The sequence below is a fragment of the Necator americanus genome, chromosome X (genome assembly GCF_031761385.1).
Source record: "Necator americanus strain Aroian chromosome X, whole genome shotgun sequence".
NCBI classification, from domain to species: domain Eukaryota; kingdom Metazoa; phylum Nematoda; class Chromadorea; order Rhabditida; family Ancylostomatidae; genus Necator; species Necator americanus.
In genome coordinates, this window is record NC_087376.1 from 24,253,188 (window position 1) to 24,267,284 (window position 14,097).

The window sequence follows — 14,097 nt, forward strand, 5'->3', positions numbered from 1 at the left end:
TTTTTGAGAGATGCAATTGAAATTTTTTCTTCGAGGAGAACGTATTCCAGCGACAGAAAAGAATGTTGGAAGAAGAGAATATAGGATTTGTGCTCACCAAACGCAAGGACTTAATATGAAAATTAGTAAAATATAGTAAAGCGTGATATGGTGAATGAGAAAAACAGGATAGACGAGTGAATATCTCCTTGAATAATGCTTACCGCACACAAATAAAGGAGCATTACATTTCACAAATGTTCATTATCGAAACAAGTAGCTTCCTTGATGCATATTTGGAATTCTAAAGACAAAAATTTTCACCTAGAGAAAAAAGGGAAATTTCTATGAACTTAGAATTAAACCTAAATTCACGAGTTGTATAGTACAGTCTAGAGGTAATTTCCCATTGGTTTTGAACAGCTGCTGAAAGAACATGTTCATGCACTCACCAGAGACTATCGACACATTTTTTGCAAGATCTGCAAGATTTTAAACCATGGAAGACATTTTGTTGTAATAGTGGTAAATGTATATATGAGCATAATTTCAGAGCGGATGTTTTGAGATCACTTTTATCCTCATCTATGACTAGCTCAGTTGTGATGTGACTGCTACAAGGCAGTCATAACAATAATTTATGCGAATGAACGCAACATAATCCAGACGTCAAAAGGCGGTTTCCTTACGATAAACTGTTCATGCTTTATAAGCTTACAACAACTACAGAAATACACATCGTACACAGAAATACACATACACTGAAAATAGAATTATCAAAGTGACAACAATGTCACCTGGTGAGCAAGGAGAGCAAACGAGAGCAAAAAAATTTGACAAGGAATAAGAGAAAATAGAGTGGAAACAATTGTATGAACTACAAATGGAGCGAAGAGCGATAAACCCATCGAGGCACGGTCATTATATTTTATCTTTCCAAAAGGACATAGCAAATACTTGGGTCTGTTATAATTTAGTCGAAAGTGCCATGTGACCATTAAATTAAGCGTGAGGTAGAAAATATACGATTAACATTCGTCTTTGTGATATTTGCAAAACTCCGTCCCAAACGTTGAGTAATTAATTTGATTGGTTTTGCGCTGCTATAGTCGAGTCAAAACGACATGAAGCACAGACCGCTGCGTAAGCGGCTGCGCTTGAAGCAAGGCGGTGGAGACAGCGGGCGGAATCGAGATGGGACCATGGCGAACATCAGAGATGGGCGGCGGTAGCGAGGATCTTTACACGATCCCAACCGCACCGCTACGCTCCACCGCGCCACTTCGAGCGCAATCGACTGTGCAACTCTCTGTGCTTCATGTCGTTTTGACCGTACGTTATCTTCTGAAAAATGTGCAAGTGGAAGAAGCTGAAGGAATTCTCTATCAAACCACCAGAATGCGCACGTAGAGGTGAACGTGATCTGGTTTCAAGGAAATGGGGAAGGCCGAGAAATATTTAGAACAGTCAAATGTAGATTGAAACTGGCGCAACACTCGATTTTTAAAGGAGAAATCTGACAAAAAAAATCGGCAAAACTCTTTTTCGTAAGAAAAAACGAATAACGAGCAGAAGAATCACTTTCTTTGTATCCTTCCAAGAATAGCTGGTAAGCCTGGTGGAAAAAAATTCAAGGTCTTACTCAAGTAGTTCAGCTGTCTGTCTGCGATTTGTCGTTGAGAGGAACGGTAAAGAGGGTCCCGACGGATGCCTCCGAGACATAACGTGCTCAGTGGATATGCCCGCGGATACGCGAACATACCTGGGCGAGGTCACGCTCCAGTCGTTCACGAAGACGCAGACTACCGTCTTAGATGTTCTTCTAGCCACAGAGATGCAAGGAACCGCTCAGTTACAAGGGAATATGCAAAGAAGACTGATGTGAGCTGTCGAAATTACCAAATAAGTTCAAATTTGAACTCTTTTTCCTGTAGGTTCCAAGAAGTCAGAGATACAGAAAGTCCCTCTGTCTGGAAATAAATTAAGTTATAAAAAAGCTTGGGAGTTACAGGATACCGATAATTTTCATTACCGTTACTTTTGAAAGGTGGAATGTTCCGTTTCAATGAAAATTTTTATGTACGCAATTTGAAGCTATTAGATACATCCTTATCTCATATTTCACGTGAGGATTTTTCTTGCTTCTGGTACGATTAAAAGTCCACCTCATATCATAAAATTGCGGTGGATGTATTTTATTCTCCAAAACAATTTAGTAGATAGTGAATTATATCCTAGTCGTTGATGTAGCATATGATTAGCGGTAGGTAAGCAGAGTCCGAGCAAGCACGGTTTCGAAAAGGATCCATTTCAATTTCAAAGAAAAGGACACATTCACGCTGTTTCGAAACTCATCGAGGTATCACGACAGTACAAGATGCCGCTCTGTCTCACCTTCATCGACTTAAAGAAGACCTTCGACTCAGTTGAGACGGAAGCGGTCGTGGAAGCCTTGGACAACTAAGGCGTCCCTAATCAGTACATAAGGGTACTTCGAGAGTTGTACAGTAACTTCACGACCGGAATTTCGCCACTCTACAAGAATATCATCATTGACGTGAAGAGGGGAGTCCGACAGGGTGATACAATCTCACCTAAAATATTCACAGCCACCCTCGAGAACGCAATGCGGAAGTTGGAATGGGATGACATGGGAGTGAAGGTTGATGGTCGGCAGCTACACCATTTGCGCTTTGCTGATGACACCGTACTGATAATACCTAGCATGGCTCCGCGCTCACCTCTTCAACACCACCGCACTTCCTGCTTTGACTTATGCATCGGAAACCTGGGCATTTCGCAAGCAGGAAGAAAACGCGGTGAGCGTCATTGAACGCGCAATTGAGAGAGTGATGCTAGGAGTATCCCGTTTCACGCAAGTGAGGGACGGGATTCGAAGTTCTCTCCTACGTCAGCGATCGAAGATTAGAATATCATCATTGATGATTAGAGACGAAGATTAGAGACGCCGCCGCATTTGCCAAGGAAAGTAAAATAAGGTGGGCCGGACACGTGATGTACTTTAACGACAACCGTTGGACCACAGCCGTGAGCGACTGGGTTCCCCGCGATATTAAGGGCACTACAGGAAGACCGCCGACCCGATGGTCAGATTTCTTCACGAAGTCCTTCAAAGAAAAGTATGATGCTCTTCGTATCCCACGCGAAAGGAGGAACCACTGGGCTACTCTGGCACGCGATCGGGACAAATGGAAGAATTACTGGCGCCCGCTCGACCAGTTCGAAGATCAAAGGGAGTCAAGGTGATCAAGGAAGTAGAGTCAGCTATTTAACGGTGCCAACGAAAGTGAATCTCTTTAGGATACGCACCATTGCTAATTGCTCTGACGAAGCATGACCGGGGATGATCGAATTTCCGCCGGGACCTTCTTTACACGCACCCGATCGTTGAAGGCGTTGAGGGAAGAGAACGATATTTCACGAGGAAATACGTGGGTCACGTGAACGTATAACCGCAAAAACAATAATTCATATGAACAACTTTTAATGAAGGGGATCTGGTGTGCACTATATCTCCTACATCAGACTTGTTCTCACAGCAAGTTAACTGCACATTCACAGGTCATCTGTAACATTTTGAATTTGCAGTTAAGTCGCATCAAAACCAAAATCCAATGCAAACTTTAACATCCTCGGTTTCAAAATGAGTTGAAACATCGACATATATGACATTTGATGCTCCAGCAATAGGTGTCACATACCTGCCACTGAAACCGGAGCGATAACCGTCAGCTTCAGCTAATTTACCATCATACATTATCAATGTCACAAGTAGTTTAAAATCATAACTACAACGAATAATCACCTGTATCACCTGTGCTCCCGTTTTTCATCGATTTGCTGTAGCGGGCACCAGTAATACTTCCATTGGTCGCGATCGCGCGCAAGTGCTGCCCAGTGGCATCTCTTCACGCGAGGGACTCAAATAGCATCGTATTTTTCTTTGAAGGATTTTGTAAAGGGGTTTGACCATCGGGTCGGCGGCCTTCCTGCGGTGCGCTTGATGTCGCGTGGCATCCAGTCGCTTACGGCTCTGGTCCAACGATTGTCGTTGAAACGCATCACGTGTCCGACTCACCTTATTTTGCCTTCCTTAGCATATGCGGCAGCGTCTCTGATCTTCGATCGGTGGCATGGGAGTGGACTTCGAATCCCTTCATTCACTCGCGTAAAGCGGGTTGCTCCTAACATGACCCTTTCAACTCCGCGTTCTATGACGCTGATCGCATTTTCCTCCTGCTTGCGAGACGCCTATGTTTCTGAGGTGAAGGTCAAAGCACCTAGAACGATGGTGTAGAATATGTGAGCACGGAGCCGAATGTTCTTGGTCTTCTTCACTACATCCTCGATGCTCTTGAATGCTCCCCAAGCCGCTCGTTTCCTTCTGCCTGGCTCGGATGTTAGGTCGTTCATCATGTTGATTTCCCGTCCTAAATATGCATAGCTGGAGCATTCGGAGATATTCGTACCGTTGAGCGTGAATGGGAACAACGAACAATAACATGATGTATTATCATAAACAAAATAGTAGAAAATCATCCTTAAATGTTCGATTTATCTTGTGCGATTCATTTGCAAGTATGAGCGGAGCAAATGTACTTGAGGTCTTATTGATTTCCACAAAAACACACACGTTACTAGTGGGCCATCCATGTAAGACAAACTGCCTGCAGACGTTATACGGCCGAAGAGCGCAATTCTGCAAAATTGAAGCTGCATATAATCGGGTCAAAACGACATGAAGCACGATGTGATAGTAGCAACGTTTGCGCTGGAGCAATGCGGTTATAGTACCTATGATTTTTGCTCTAAGCAGGGAATACGAATCAGAAAAATAGTAAAATGAAGCATAAGACAATTTTCATTTTAACACCACATATTTTATTTCCATGCAAAGAACATGTTTCAATGTTCGTATTATTTGCAACGAGTAAGCTCGCTAGAAAAATTAAGTCTGGAGCTAAGCTGGAAAATCATATACATTGCTACAGCGCTAAATCGCCAATAAAGAGCATGAAATTGAAATTCTGTGGAGAAATAAAACAACACAATCACAGCACGAGTTTAAAATGAAACAATTTACTCTTGTTTGTTGCTATTGTTTCCTGCGCAAAATATGAACTTTTATTGGCGGTCTCCCTTTTATAATGACGTTCAAGTGCTTTTTTTTGGTTGAGTGTGCACTTAGTATGTACTGTATCTTCAACGGAAAGTCTTCTACAAAGTGTATTTTGAGGAGGATTCCAAAGAATCTATGTAACTCCTTCATTTTGGTACATCCAGGATCATTCATCTAGGCGAAGGATGCATTTTTGTATACGGCAGAAAGTGCTCAGTTGCAAATGTTTGCAAATTCAAATATATCAATACATAAGTAAATAAATAAGTGGATGAGTGTTATGATTTCGTGACGCCAACGCTTCACAATAAGTTCTTCTCATAGCGTTTTCTTCCCCTTGTCTCTTTTTTTCGCTTAAGTGTAAGATTTATATTTGTGATTGTGTATAAAGTAATTAATACATTATTAAAGTTGAAATATATGACTGCGTAGGAGCTGATATTGTGACTGAGTTGCCTTGAACCGAACGAGATGTAATAATTTATTAGGACGTATTTCACGATTTTCGTTTAACTAGTGTAATTAGAAGAAATGATTCGGTGATGGACATTACGGCAAATGTTCGCCTAAAAACGTGTGTCCACCGCGTATGTAAACAAAAGAACGAATTTCTTGGAACAATCAAGGTAAAAGAACAGCAACAGTCAACAAGTGGTTACTCATCCTCTGCTACTGCTATTCATAGTGTGTCATTTATGATTTACTTTCTTTCTACAATGACTAATTTCTCTGATCCTCTTTTTTTTGCATTAGATTTTGTCTATACAACCGCACTCATTCAAACAAAAACGACTCTCAATTCATTAACAAAAACATGTCTTACAATGTTTAAAACGTATTATTTGAGGCAGGAAAGAAAAAAAAACAAATTGGAATTTTGTCTTGTGTTGTTTTTGTCTTACTGTTCTCTGTCTCTGTCTCTTACTGTCTGTTTTGCTGAAAGTTCTTACAACCGAACTACAAACTTGCTAATCAGTTCAGAAATCAATACAAACACGTGCTAAACTCATATTTTACACCGTCTAATTTTTCAGTCAGTGAAGAAAAACCACTTCAGGTTACAAGTGCTAGAGATCTGAAGGCTGTTTTAGTGTTCAACAAAAACATTTAATTTCCAAATTAGAATCAGAATTATATTTGTTGAGTTCATAGGAAGAAACCCTATGAGGATGCACCTACGCGTTCGACTTCACTCGGAATTCGTTCGAGATTTATGAACTTGCGTGCAGCCTTACAATGATTTGTGGGGGCTAACCGATGTGTCAAGTCAATGTTTTCTCGACCCCGCATGGATGAAAGGATTGGACCCGCCCTCTTCGTTAGAAGATTAATGAAATTCTATCCTCTACGGAATTTTTCCTTGCGCATTTGAATCCGATCCGATTAGATCCTCCGATCTATTGTACACCGGAACCTCTTACCAACTGCTATACACCGCTCCTCCCTAATAGTCCTGAAAAACGTCATGAGAAATGGTGTTAGTTCCTACGAGATACGTTAGAACGCACCACTCTTGTGCATGCGCCTCGTCCCTGAGTGAACGGTAGGAAGTCAATCAGTTCTCTTGAACGGAGCATTGAAGTAAAGCCAATGAGTAGTCTGCTAAGGGGTGTTTCCGTAGGAGGTGCCCAAAGCTTGAAAGAGACGAATAATTGTGTCGGAAATGTAACAGACTTCTACAAATGATAGAAACCATTAGTTGCATGTTAAAAAGTTCCAACGAAGAATGGAGAAAAAGTAGGAATTTTAAAATGGAGGAAAGATGTTCATAATTTCAATGGGGTCATATGGGAGATACATCAATGTATGGAATTGTGAAATGTTGCGTCTCAACTTCCGAGTATGTGGTGGTTATAGGGCAGCATCTTATCAATTTCTACACCAAAAATGCATTAAAAGCTTCCTCCTGCAGTAAGCATTTATCGATTGTGAGTGGCTCGATTCATGCTACTTTATGTCATGATGCATCAACATGCTGCTCATCTATTCACATTAATCGATTCCTCCCTCCTTGCCTCAATCGATCAATAGGGTCGCGACCCGTGTCGCTCGTCCAGGTTGTCTGGTTGTCTAATCAGTGCGTTTTTTCTCGTCTCACTCATCCTCGTTCGATCCGGCCTCCCATAGATTTGTCTCATCTGTCTCCATTCCGATCGCTACTCACAGTTTGTTCATGAAATTTTCATGTACTTTACTCGTATGTCGAGATTACTGTTCCCATTAAAGCAATGATGTTTTCGAAATCGATCAGCTATTCAGCTAATCATCTTCGTAAATTGCTCTTAACGAAATTAAATCTTGCATTTCGAGGCGAAGGTGAGGGCATGTAGCATCAAAAAAAAAATCCTGAAAATGTATTTAGAGGGGGAGGGGCACTCGGTGGCGTCTTTATTTCTGGACATCTTACTTTTTTCTCCTAGTAACTCTACCTTATATGTCATAGATCCTCTAAGACTAATGCTTAGGTCTTATAACCCTGACTGAATTATTTACTTTCAGAAATGATGGCGCCACTGACTGCCCCACACTCCTCCCCCACTTCCCACTCCCGACTACGTTTTACCTGAAAATTCTTTATTCCGTTCTCCTATATCATGGCTGTTGTATTAGAATCATCACAAGCTGTTATATATTTCTTTTTCTCTCCTAGCCTTCGGCTTTATTTCCATTATTAAAGTACTAGTTAATGTAACTGCTAAATGGACAAGGCTTCCGCATATTCTCGAGCCTTTTTCGATCATGCTTTGCCGGAACAATTAGCAACGGAAAGTGTCTTGAGGAAATCCGTGACCGCTGTTACGTCAATTTGGCGGAGTAGGCTTATGGAGATGGAAATAATTGTTGAAGAAGTAGTAGTAACCACTGAGTTATGCTACATTTTCGAAGGCGCTTTATTTACATTGCGCATCGTTTTCTGGGTTCTTGAGGGTGATATCTGGACACTGGTTGGCTCTTTTGTCACTTCTATATCTCTGTCACATTCGTTCACCCTATTTGTATGAGTGTTAGTTATTGCAGATAACCTTCAAATTATAGATTTCATTATACATTGTGTGGTGTATTATGATTTCGTAAAGGGTGTTTGTGGGACTATATTTGGACATGTCAGTTCTATGTCCTGTGATTATTTTTTTTTCACGATCTAGACAAAAAGGGCGTGTATCATAAGAGACCTAAAGCGTTGGTCATAATGTCACCGTGAGAGGAACATTTCCCTGCCATGTGCTGCAAAGGACAAGATGATAACCCGCCAGGCCGCCACCGTAACCACATTTAGGCGTCAAGTAAAATGTGCCTGCCTACACATGGGATTTGACGGCAAGCTGGATAATTACTCACACTTATATAATAATGATATAATATTTAGCCTTTATGATATCTTTAACTACCTTCTGACATTTAATGACTATTTTTCCTCTTCAGGACGTTTGGATTTGACATTTTTGATTTTTCATTCATATGTATTTGTCACGTTTCTATGTATATTTATTACACAAAGTAAAAAACAACAAAGTACACAACAACTACAGGTCAATGACTTCACGAACTAAAAAGGCACCTGAAAAGTGCATACGATGTAGGCAAAGACATCAAATAAAAGCCGTAAGAAATCATTGTTTTCACAGAAAGACGTTGTCGGCAACAACACGAAAAATCTGATAACTACAACTTGATAACAATTAGAGCAAAAAGTACAATACTCTACAGAAGCAGCAACCACTACATCATGGAATCAGGCTGCACTGGAATACTTTTTTGTCATATAGGCAGGGGACCCCTCTCCTTCAGTACGGTTTTCGTGAGCCCACATCCTAGACACACTGCACTTCAGCCAGTTATGTTCGAGTTCGTCGTTGGCTGGTGTTTTTCGAAAACACTTCACGTAGAACTCTAATTGGTCTACGGAGCACTGCGGAAGTGTTTGTACTGGCTGCAGTGGCTGCCTGCTGCTTTGCTCGAATCACCGTCTTCTGAAGTTTCATTTCAAGTTAGAACAAGTTGGAAACACTGAGACTACGTGTACATGATACTTATCTTAGCTACACGTATGGGTGACGGATTCGGCATACGACCCACCAGTGGTAATTCAGGGCGACTTGCAAGCCGCTGTTTCTTAGCAGCGGATCCACACTCTATCGACTTTGCCAGTGTTGACTTGCTCAGGATTTCCTCCGTGTCTGTTGCCACTCCCGTCAAGTGGTCTTGTATGCCGTCTCTAGGTCCCTTTGCGGGACACAATAGGTTTCCAAGCACCGCTGCGTAAGTCTGAGAGACAACATTTGTATAATCTCATAGTAAATGCGGATGTAGATTTTTTACTTACTGCTTCGATCCTTTGCAATAAATCTCTGTTCTTATCGAGCATATTGGTGTCTGGATAGCATATCCCTGGACAACATACAATTGATTGGCTGTAGACGTTGATGGTAAATCGTCGAGAAGCATAACGGGAAGTGAGGTCTCCCTCGTGTCAGGTACTCTTCCTGTCCAATTAGTACAATGATACTGGATTTCGAAAAATTGTTTAAAAAAAAAACTGTACTTGTTACACAGGACACCCCTGACCCGGAGTCGTGAGTGCATTCGCAACGGAATCCATACGGAAATGCATTGCAACCATCCTTTTGACAATGGCTGTTCAGCTGTAACTTTCTCTCTTTGAGTTCTGGCCCAATACAGTGGTTACGTTCTTTACTTTTGCGTTGTAAATGCAGATCACTTGATCAACGAAATAGTCGCCACTGCTGTTCTTCACTTTCCAGCGACCTTCGTCCACCACCTGCACAGCACTCCTGTTAGCGCTGAAAACTTTGACCGCTAAAGAGTGAGTGCGATAGTGTTCCTGAAGTCGATGTCTGCCATCCCGCAATCCACGTGTCATCTGGAATGATCATGATTTAATCAAGTGCACTCTCTGCTACTCAATAACAAATCCACCTTTATCCTCCTATATTCCTCCACATTCGGCGCAAAAGTAATGAGCATCCCTAGGAGTGTGTCCATCCTCATATTAGCTTTCACATTCGAGTACTCAAACTTGATTCTTTACTGGAATCTTTCGACAAACATTGACGTGTTCCTACACGAGTAATGCCTTGCACACTCCACTGTAACACACGTCCACTTCTTCTTGTGTAAATAATGATCAAGGATGGAAAATGGATGGAAGTTCCTTCTTAAATAATCTATCATCGTCTGCTCACCATTTTCTCTCAAAAACGTCAACAAACTGGCGTATTTCAGTTTCGTGTTTGCGCGAGGTGGCTCTGGAATCACTTCGCGTCTCTCTAGAAGGGATGAAAGATAGAGTAGAAATTAAGAAGAATACCTGACACATCCTTTTCGTCTTTCGTCCAATGGATTGTGTTATGTGGAATGTGCATAGCAGCTTCTTTGCTGCAGAGTTTGGAAAAACCTTACAAAATCCATTTAAGAATATATTCGTGTCATCAGTCATGAAGAAAAAATTGTCGAAGCGTGGAAGGACTTTCTTGATCTCGTTAAAAAGCAGCAACACTTCCTTTTCTGTCATCCTAATACAAGACGAATTATCACAGCAGTAATAGCTCATGATTTAAATAGTTGGACTAACCTGTAGGATGAAAGTGCTGATAATGATAACCCACTGACTCTGGACCGCGGGTGTAGTGTAGCGGTTAGAAGTTCCGCTTCCTGCACGATCGATCGGAGGTTCAAATCCGCCCTTGTGCTCACCAAGCCTTCCGTCCCTCCGGCGTCGATAAATTGTCACCAGACTTGTCTGGGAGGATAAAGACACCTATTTGACACATCGGCTAAAAATGGTGCGTAGTGTGAGTTTCATGCGTTGCACTTAAAAATCATGTAAGACTAAAAGGGCACCTAGTGCAAACCTCTCGCCAGTTTCATTGACTGGTGGAGTGTACAACTTAATTCCATCATCGGGATTACTCTCGCGAACTCTAATAGCCGCTGACTCAACGTCGACGTTGTGTATACGAGCTGAGTCCAAATTATTCCTAATGGCGAAGTTCTTATAACACCGTCCATACTATTCATTCAACCGTTCATATTGCTCATAATACTTACCTGATATCCCTACTCGTAGTGTAGTAGATCTGCGTCTGTGTACCTTCTTTGCCTTTACTGGTCTCTCTCACTTTCTTCAAGGTGCGGTCGGTTTTGAAACCTTCCTTCAAAAGCGATATAATGTAGGCCTCAGATTTGGCGTCCATTGTGAGAAGGGCAGGTTCTTGTTCATGTCCACAGTGTTGCCGACAGAACTCCACACGCACATCGTCTGGTCGTTCCACAGTCTATAAAGATTCGTCAGTGGTTCGGTAGTGAATTTTAATGTGGGTTCCCTTCACCTTCATAAGTGCTGTTCAGTATCTCCTTACTTTTTTTGTAGACTTGACGGAAGCTCTATGTACTGAGGATGCCAGTGACCTACTGCACCGGAAGCAAGTGATCGTATGTGCTTGGAAAATGTACTTCGAAAAAGTGACAAATCTTATGACACACTCCTCTTCCAGTTTCTCCTTCTATTTCTTAAAAGGAATAAAAATGGTAACTTAACAAACTACGCGAAAAGCTAATTAGGGCGATCAGAACATGAAATCATTGAAAAAGTGTTAATATGACATAAAATACCTTTAACGAAGTATAGTCGGCAAAACTACAAGATTCAACAGTGTACGTTCCCGGTCGATCCGCATGAACATCATCAAAATGTTCTGTTTGATCCTGAGGATAAGTTATTTATAAAGAAATATCATTCAACACATCAGGTAAATGTAGGCTTACCTTCAACTTAAAGGGATCACCCCACGAATCTGAAGTGGTGCGGGTTTCAGGTGGGTTATGCCCATACGGAGTCCTAGATTATGGGGAGGATGATTCCGTCCATTTCTTTCTAATTGCCGCAAAAAACGGCCTGGAAGATGCGGCACATGCACAAGGCTGTCGCCGCTGCAATCGAACTCGTTGTAGAATATAGCGCCCCGGAAAGCGAAAAAGCCGCATCTTCCGGTCCGTTTTTTACGGCAATTAGGAAGAAATGAACAGAATCACCCTCATCCCCATAATCTACGCGCTCGTATAGGCATAACTCATCTGAAACCGGCACCACCTCAGAGGTGACGCCTTTAAATTCGTACTGTTCTCTTTCAGCCGACGGTTCTCCTGTTGCATGTGTTTAATTTCGTATTTGGAGTAAGAATGGACGAAGAATAGATTATTGTATATTTTATCCCCCATGTTCTTACCGCAGACTGGACATTCGCCATGCATTGTTCTTGCTATAAAAGTCATGACGAGTTAGCACAACTGCGTATTCAGCTTTATATCCAAGCAGAAAGAGAAAAATTCATTCAAATTCGCTTAACATTAGCTAGAAGTTCGAACACATTCTGAAAAATCACTTCTTGCACACGAGAACTACACGAAACAACCTACAGAACGCCCATGGATCCTCGACAGACACTTATTGATCGTAATATATCCTCAGGGCAGATCAGTTTCGTGGAATTGAGCTTCTTGAGTTGAATTGAGTGTCCTCAGACGTCTCGAGCTTGGATTGCGTAGACCTGGAAGAAGATGAGTAGTTATTAATGAAGCTTACCGTATGAATTCACTTACACAAAGAACAACAACGTTGAATATATGATATATATATATATATATATATATATATATATATATATATAGCTTTAAACTTTGGAAACAATATTCTGTAAGTTGGAAATTTGAATATTTTGATATTTAATTTGTTGTTTATCTTTAAAGTAAGAGTTTTTTTTGTATTTCGTGAGTGTTATGAAGATAATGTTGGTGATTCTGCATAGCAGTAGTCGTTCAAGAAGCGAAAATTGCCTGCGCTATCTCTGCAGGCAGATTTTTGCGTTACAATGCTGTTAAACAATTTACCTGTTGTTTTTCGGGATTTTCTCGATCACAAGTGCGATACGGAGAAGCCGGAACCTCCGCAGATGAAAGGACTCTTAACTCATGGGTTGCAGCTCAAGTGGAGGGAGCGATTTCACGAAGCGTCCAGAAGTGAAGGAGGTCCCTTCGCCAACCGTTCAGAAACAAGTAAACAGGGTCAGAGCACTGGCTCCGACTATCGCATCTATGTTCTCAACATGAAAATGCATATGATATGGTTTGCCACGAAGTTCGTGTAAAACCTGGAACAAAAACTTTCTTTTGTAAAAAAAAAAGAAAAACAAGCGATTCAGTACTTCGAGAATATTCAACGTGTTTCCTGTATGTGAAGTACTTTATTTAATCATTAAAAATACATCCTGCACCCTTCATGGGTGCGGAAAGGAGGAGATGGACCCTCCTCGGCTGAAGGGGGCCTGGCTGAAAAGGTGCACCTAAAGTGATGACGATCCCCTTTGAGCGTATCACAGTGAGGGGTGTTCCTTCGCCAACCGCCCAAAAGTGAAGAGGATCCGAGCATCAGCTCCGACTATCGCACGTATGACTGTTGTTGTTTCTAGAAAAAAGCTGCGCAACGAAAAATTAAATAAATACCAAAAGATAACACAAATTTAACGACGATGCCTCCCTCTGTTAGTGTACGAAACAAACTACGGAATGTGTCAATATGAGTGCCATCAAATTTGCTTACGAGCTAAGCTCATTGTTACTGGTACTATTTGGAAAAAATATGCATTAGAAGTAAAAGAGCTGAGGGAAGGTTCTTATTTTAAATGGTGAGCACACCTTTCCACAAGTCGAAGTCGATCGAATAACGACTTTGCTCTTCTTATCAAATAACTCGTTTAATCTTCAGTTTCTCGTATTCGAAGTAATGCATATCTTCTCATTTTATCTCATTCAATTCAATTTTCGAACAGATGCTGTACTGGGGCCAAAACAAAATGAAAGCACGGAGCGGCTGCACTTGAAGCGGTGCAGTGGAGTGTAGCGGTTAAAGTAAAGTTGGGACCTTTGTTCATAGATGCGATGGTCGGAGCCTGTGTTCCGAC

The 14,097-nt window shown here is 41.5% G+C and overlaps 3 protein-coding genes across 4 annotated transcripts; 1 reads left to right on the forward strand and 2 right to left on the reverse strand.

The window, feature by feature from the left end:
- Positions 1-1,717: 1,717 nt before the first annotated feature.
- On the forward strand, positions 1,718-3,246 carry RB195_025233 (uncharacterized protein; the record flags this gene model as incomplete). The annotated part of the gene is made up of 3 exons (XM_064213284.1): positions 1,718-1,860; positions 2,488-2,798; positions 2,930-3,246. 3 exons carry the CDS (start codon positions 1,718-1,720, stop codon positions 3,244-3,246), a joined length of 771 nt encoding a protein of 256 aa, XP_064069165.1.
- A 447-nt stretch (positions 3,247-3,693) lies between these two features.
- On the reverse strand, positions 3,694-4,416 carry RB195_025234 (uncharacterized protein; the record flags this gene model as incomplete). Its single annotated transcript, XM_064213285.1, has 4 exons — positions 3,694-3,707; positions 3,806-3,906; positions 4,079-4,211; positions 4,281-4,416. The coding sequence occupies 4 exons, from the start codon at positions 4,414-4,416 to the stop codon at positions 3,694-3,696; spliced, it is 384 nt and encodes a 127-aa protein (XP_064069166.1).
- A 2,147-nt stretch (positions 4,417-6,563) lies between these two features.
- Positions 6,564-13,565, reverse strand: RB195_025235 (uncharacterized protein; the record flags this gene model as incomplete). 2 transcript variants are annotated; one of them, XM_064213286.1, is made up of 11 exons in its annotated part: positions 6,564-6,572; positions 6,628-6,795; positions 9,197-9,385; positions 9,444-9,508; positions 10,324-10,386; positions 10,449-10,516; positions 10,993-11,118; positions 11,189-11,415; positions 11,753-11,845; positions 11,906-11,978; positions 13,480-13,565. In XM_064213286.1, 11 exons carry the CDS (start codon positions 13,563-13,565, stop codon positions 6,564-6,566), a joined length of 1,167 nt encoding a protein of 388 aa, XP_064069167.1. The 2 variants fall into 2 exon arrangements, with proteins under 2 accessions (XP_064069167.1, XP_064069168.1); XM_064213287.1 differs by lacking the exons at positions 11,753-11,845; positions 11,906-11,978; positions 13,480-13,565 and having other exon boundaries at positions 6,628-6,753; positions 11,189-11,334.
- Positions 13,566-14,097: the final 532 nt, after the last annotated feature.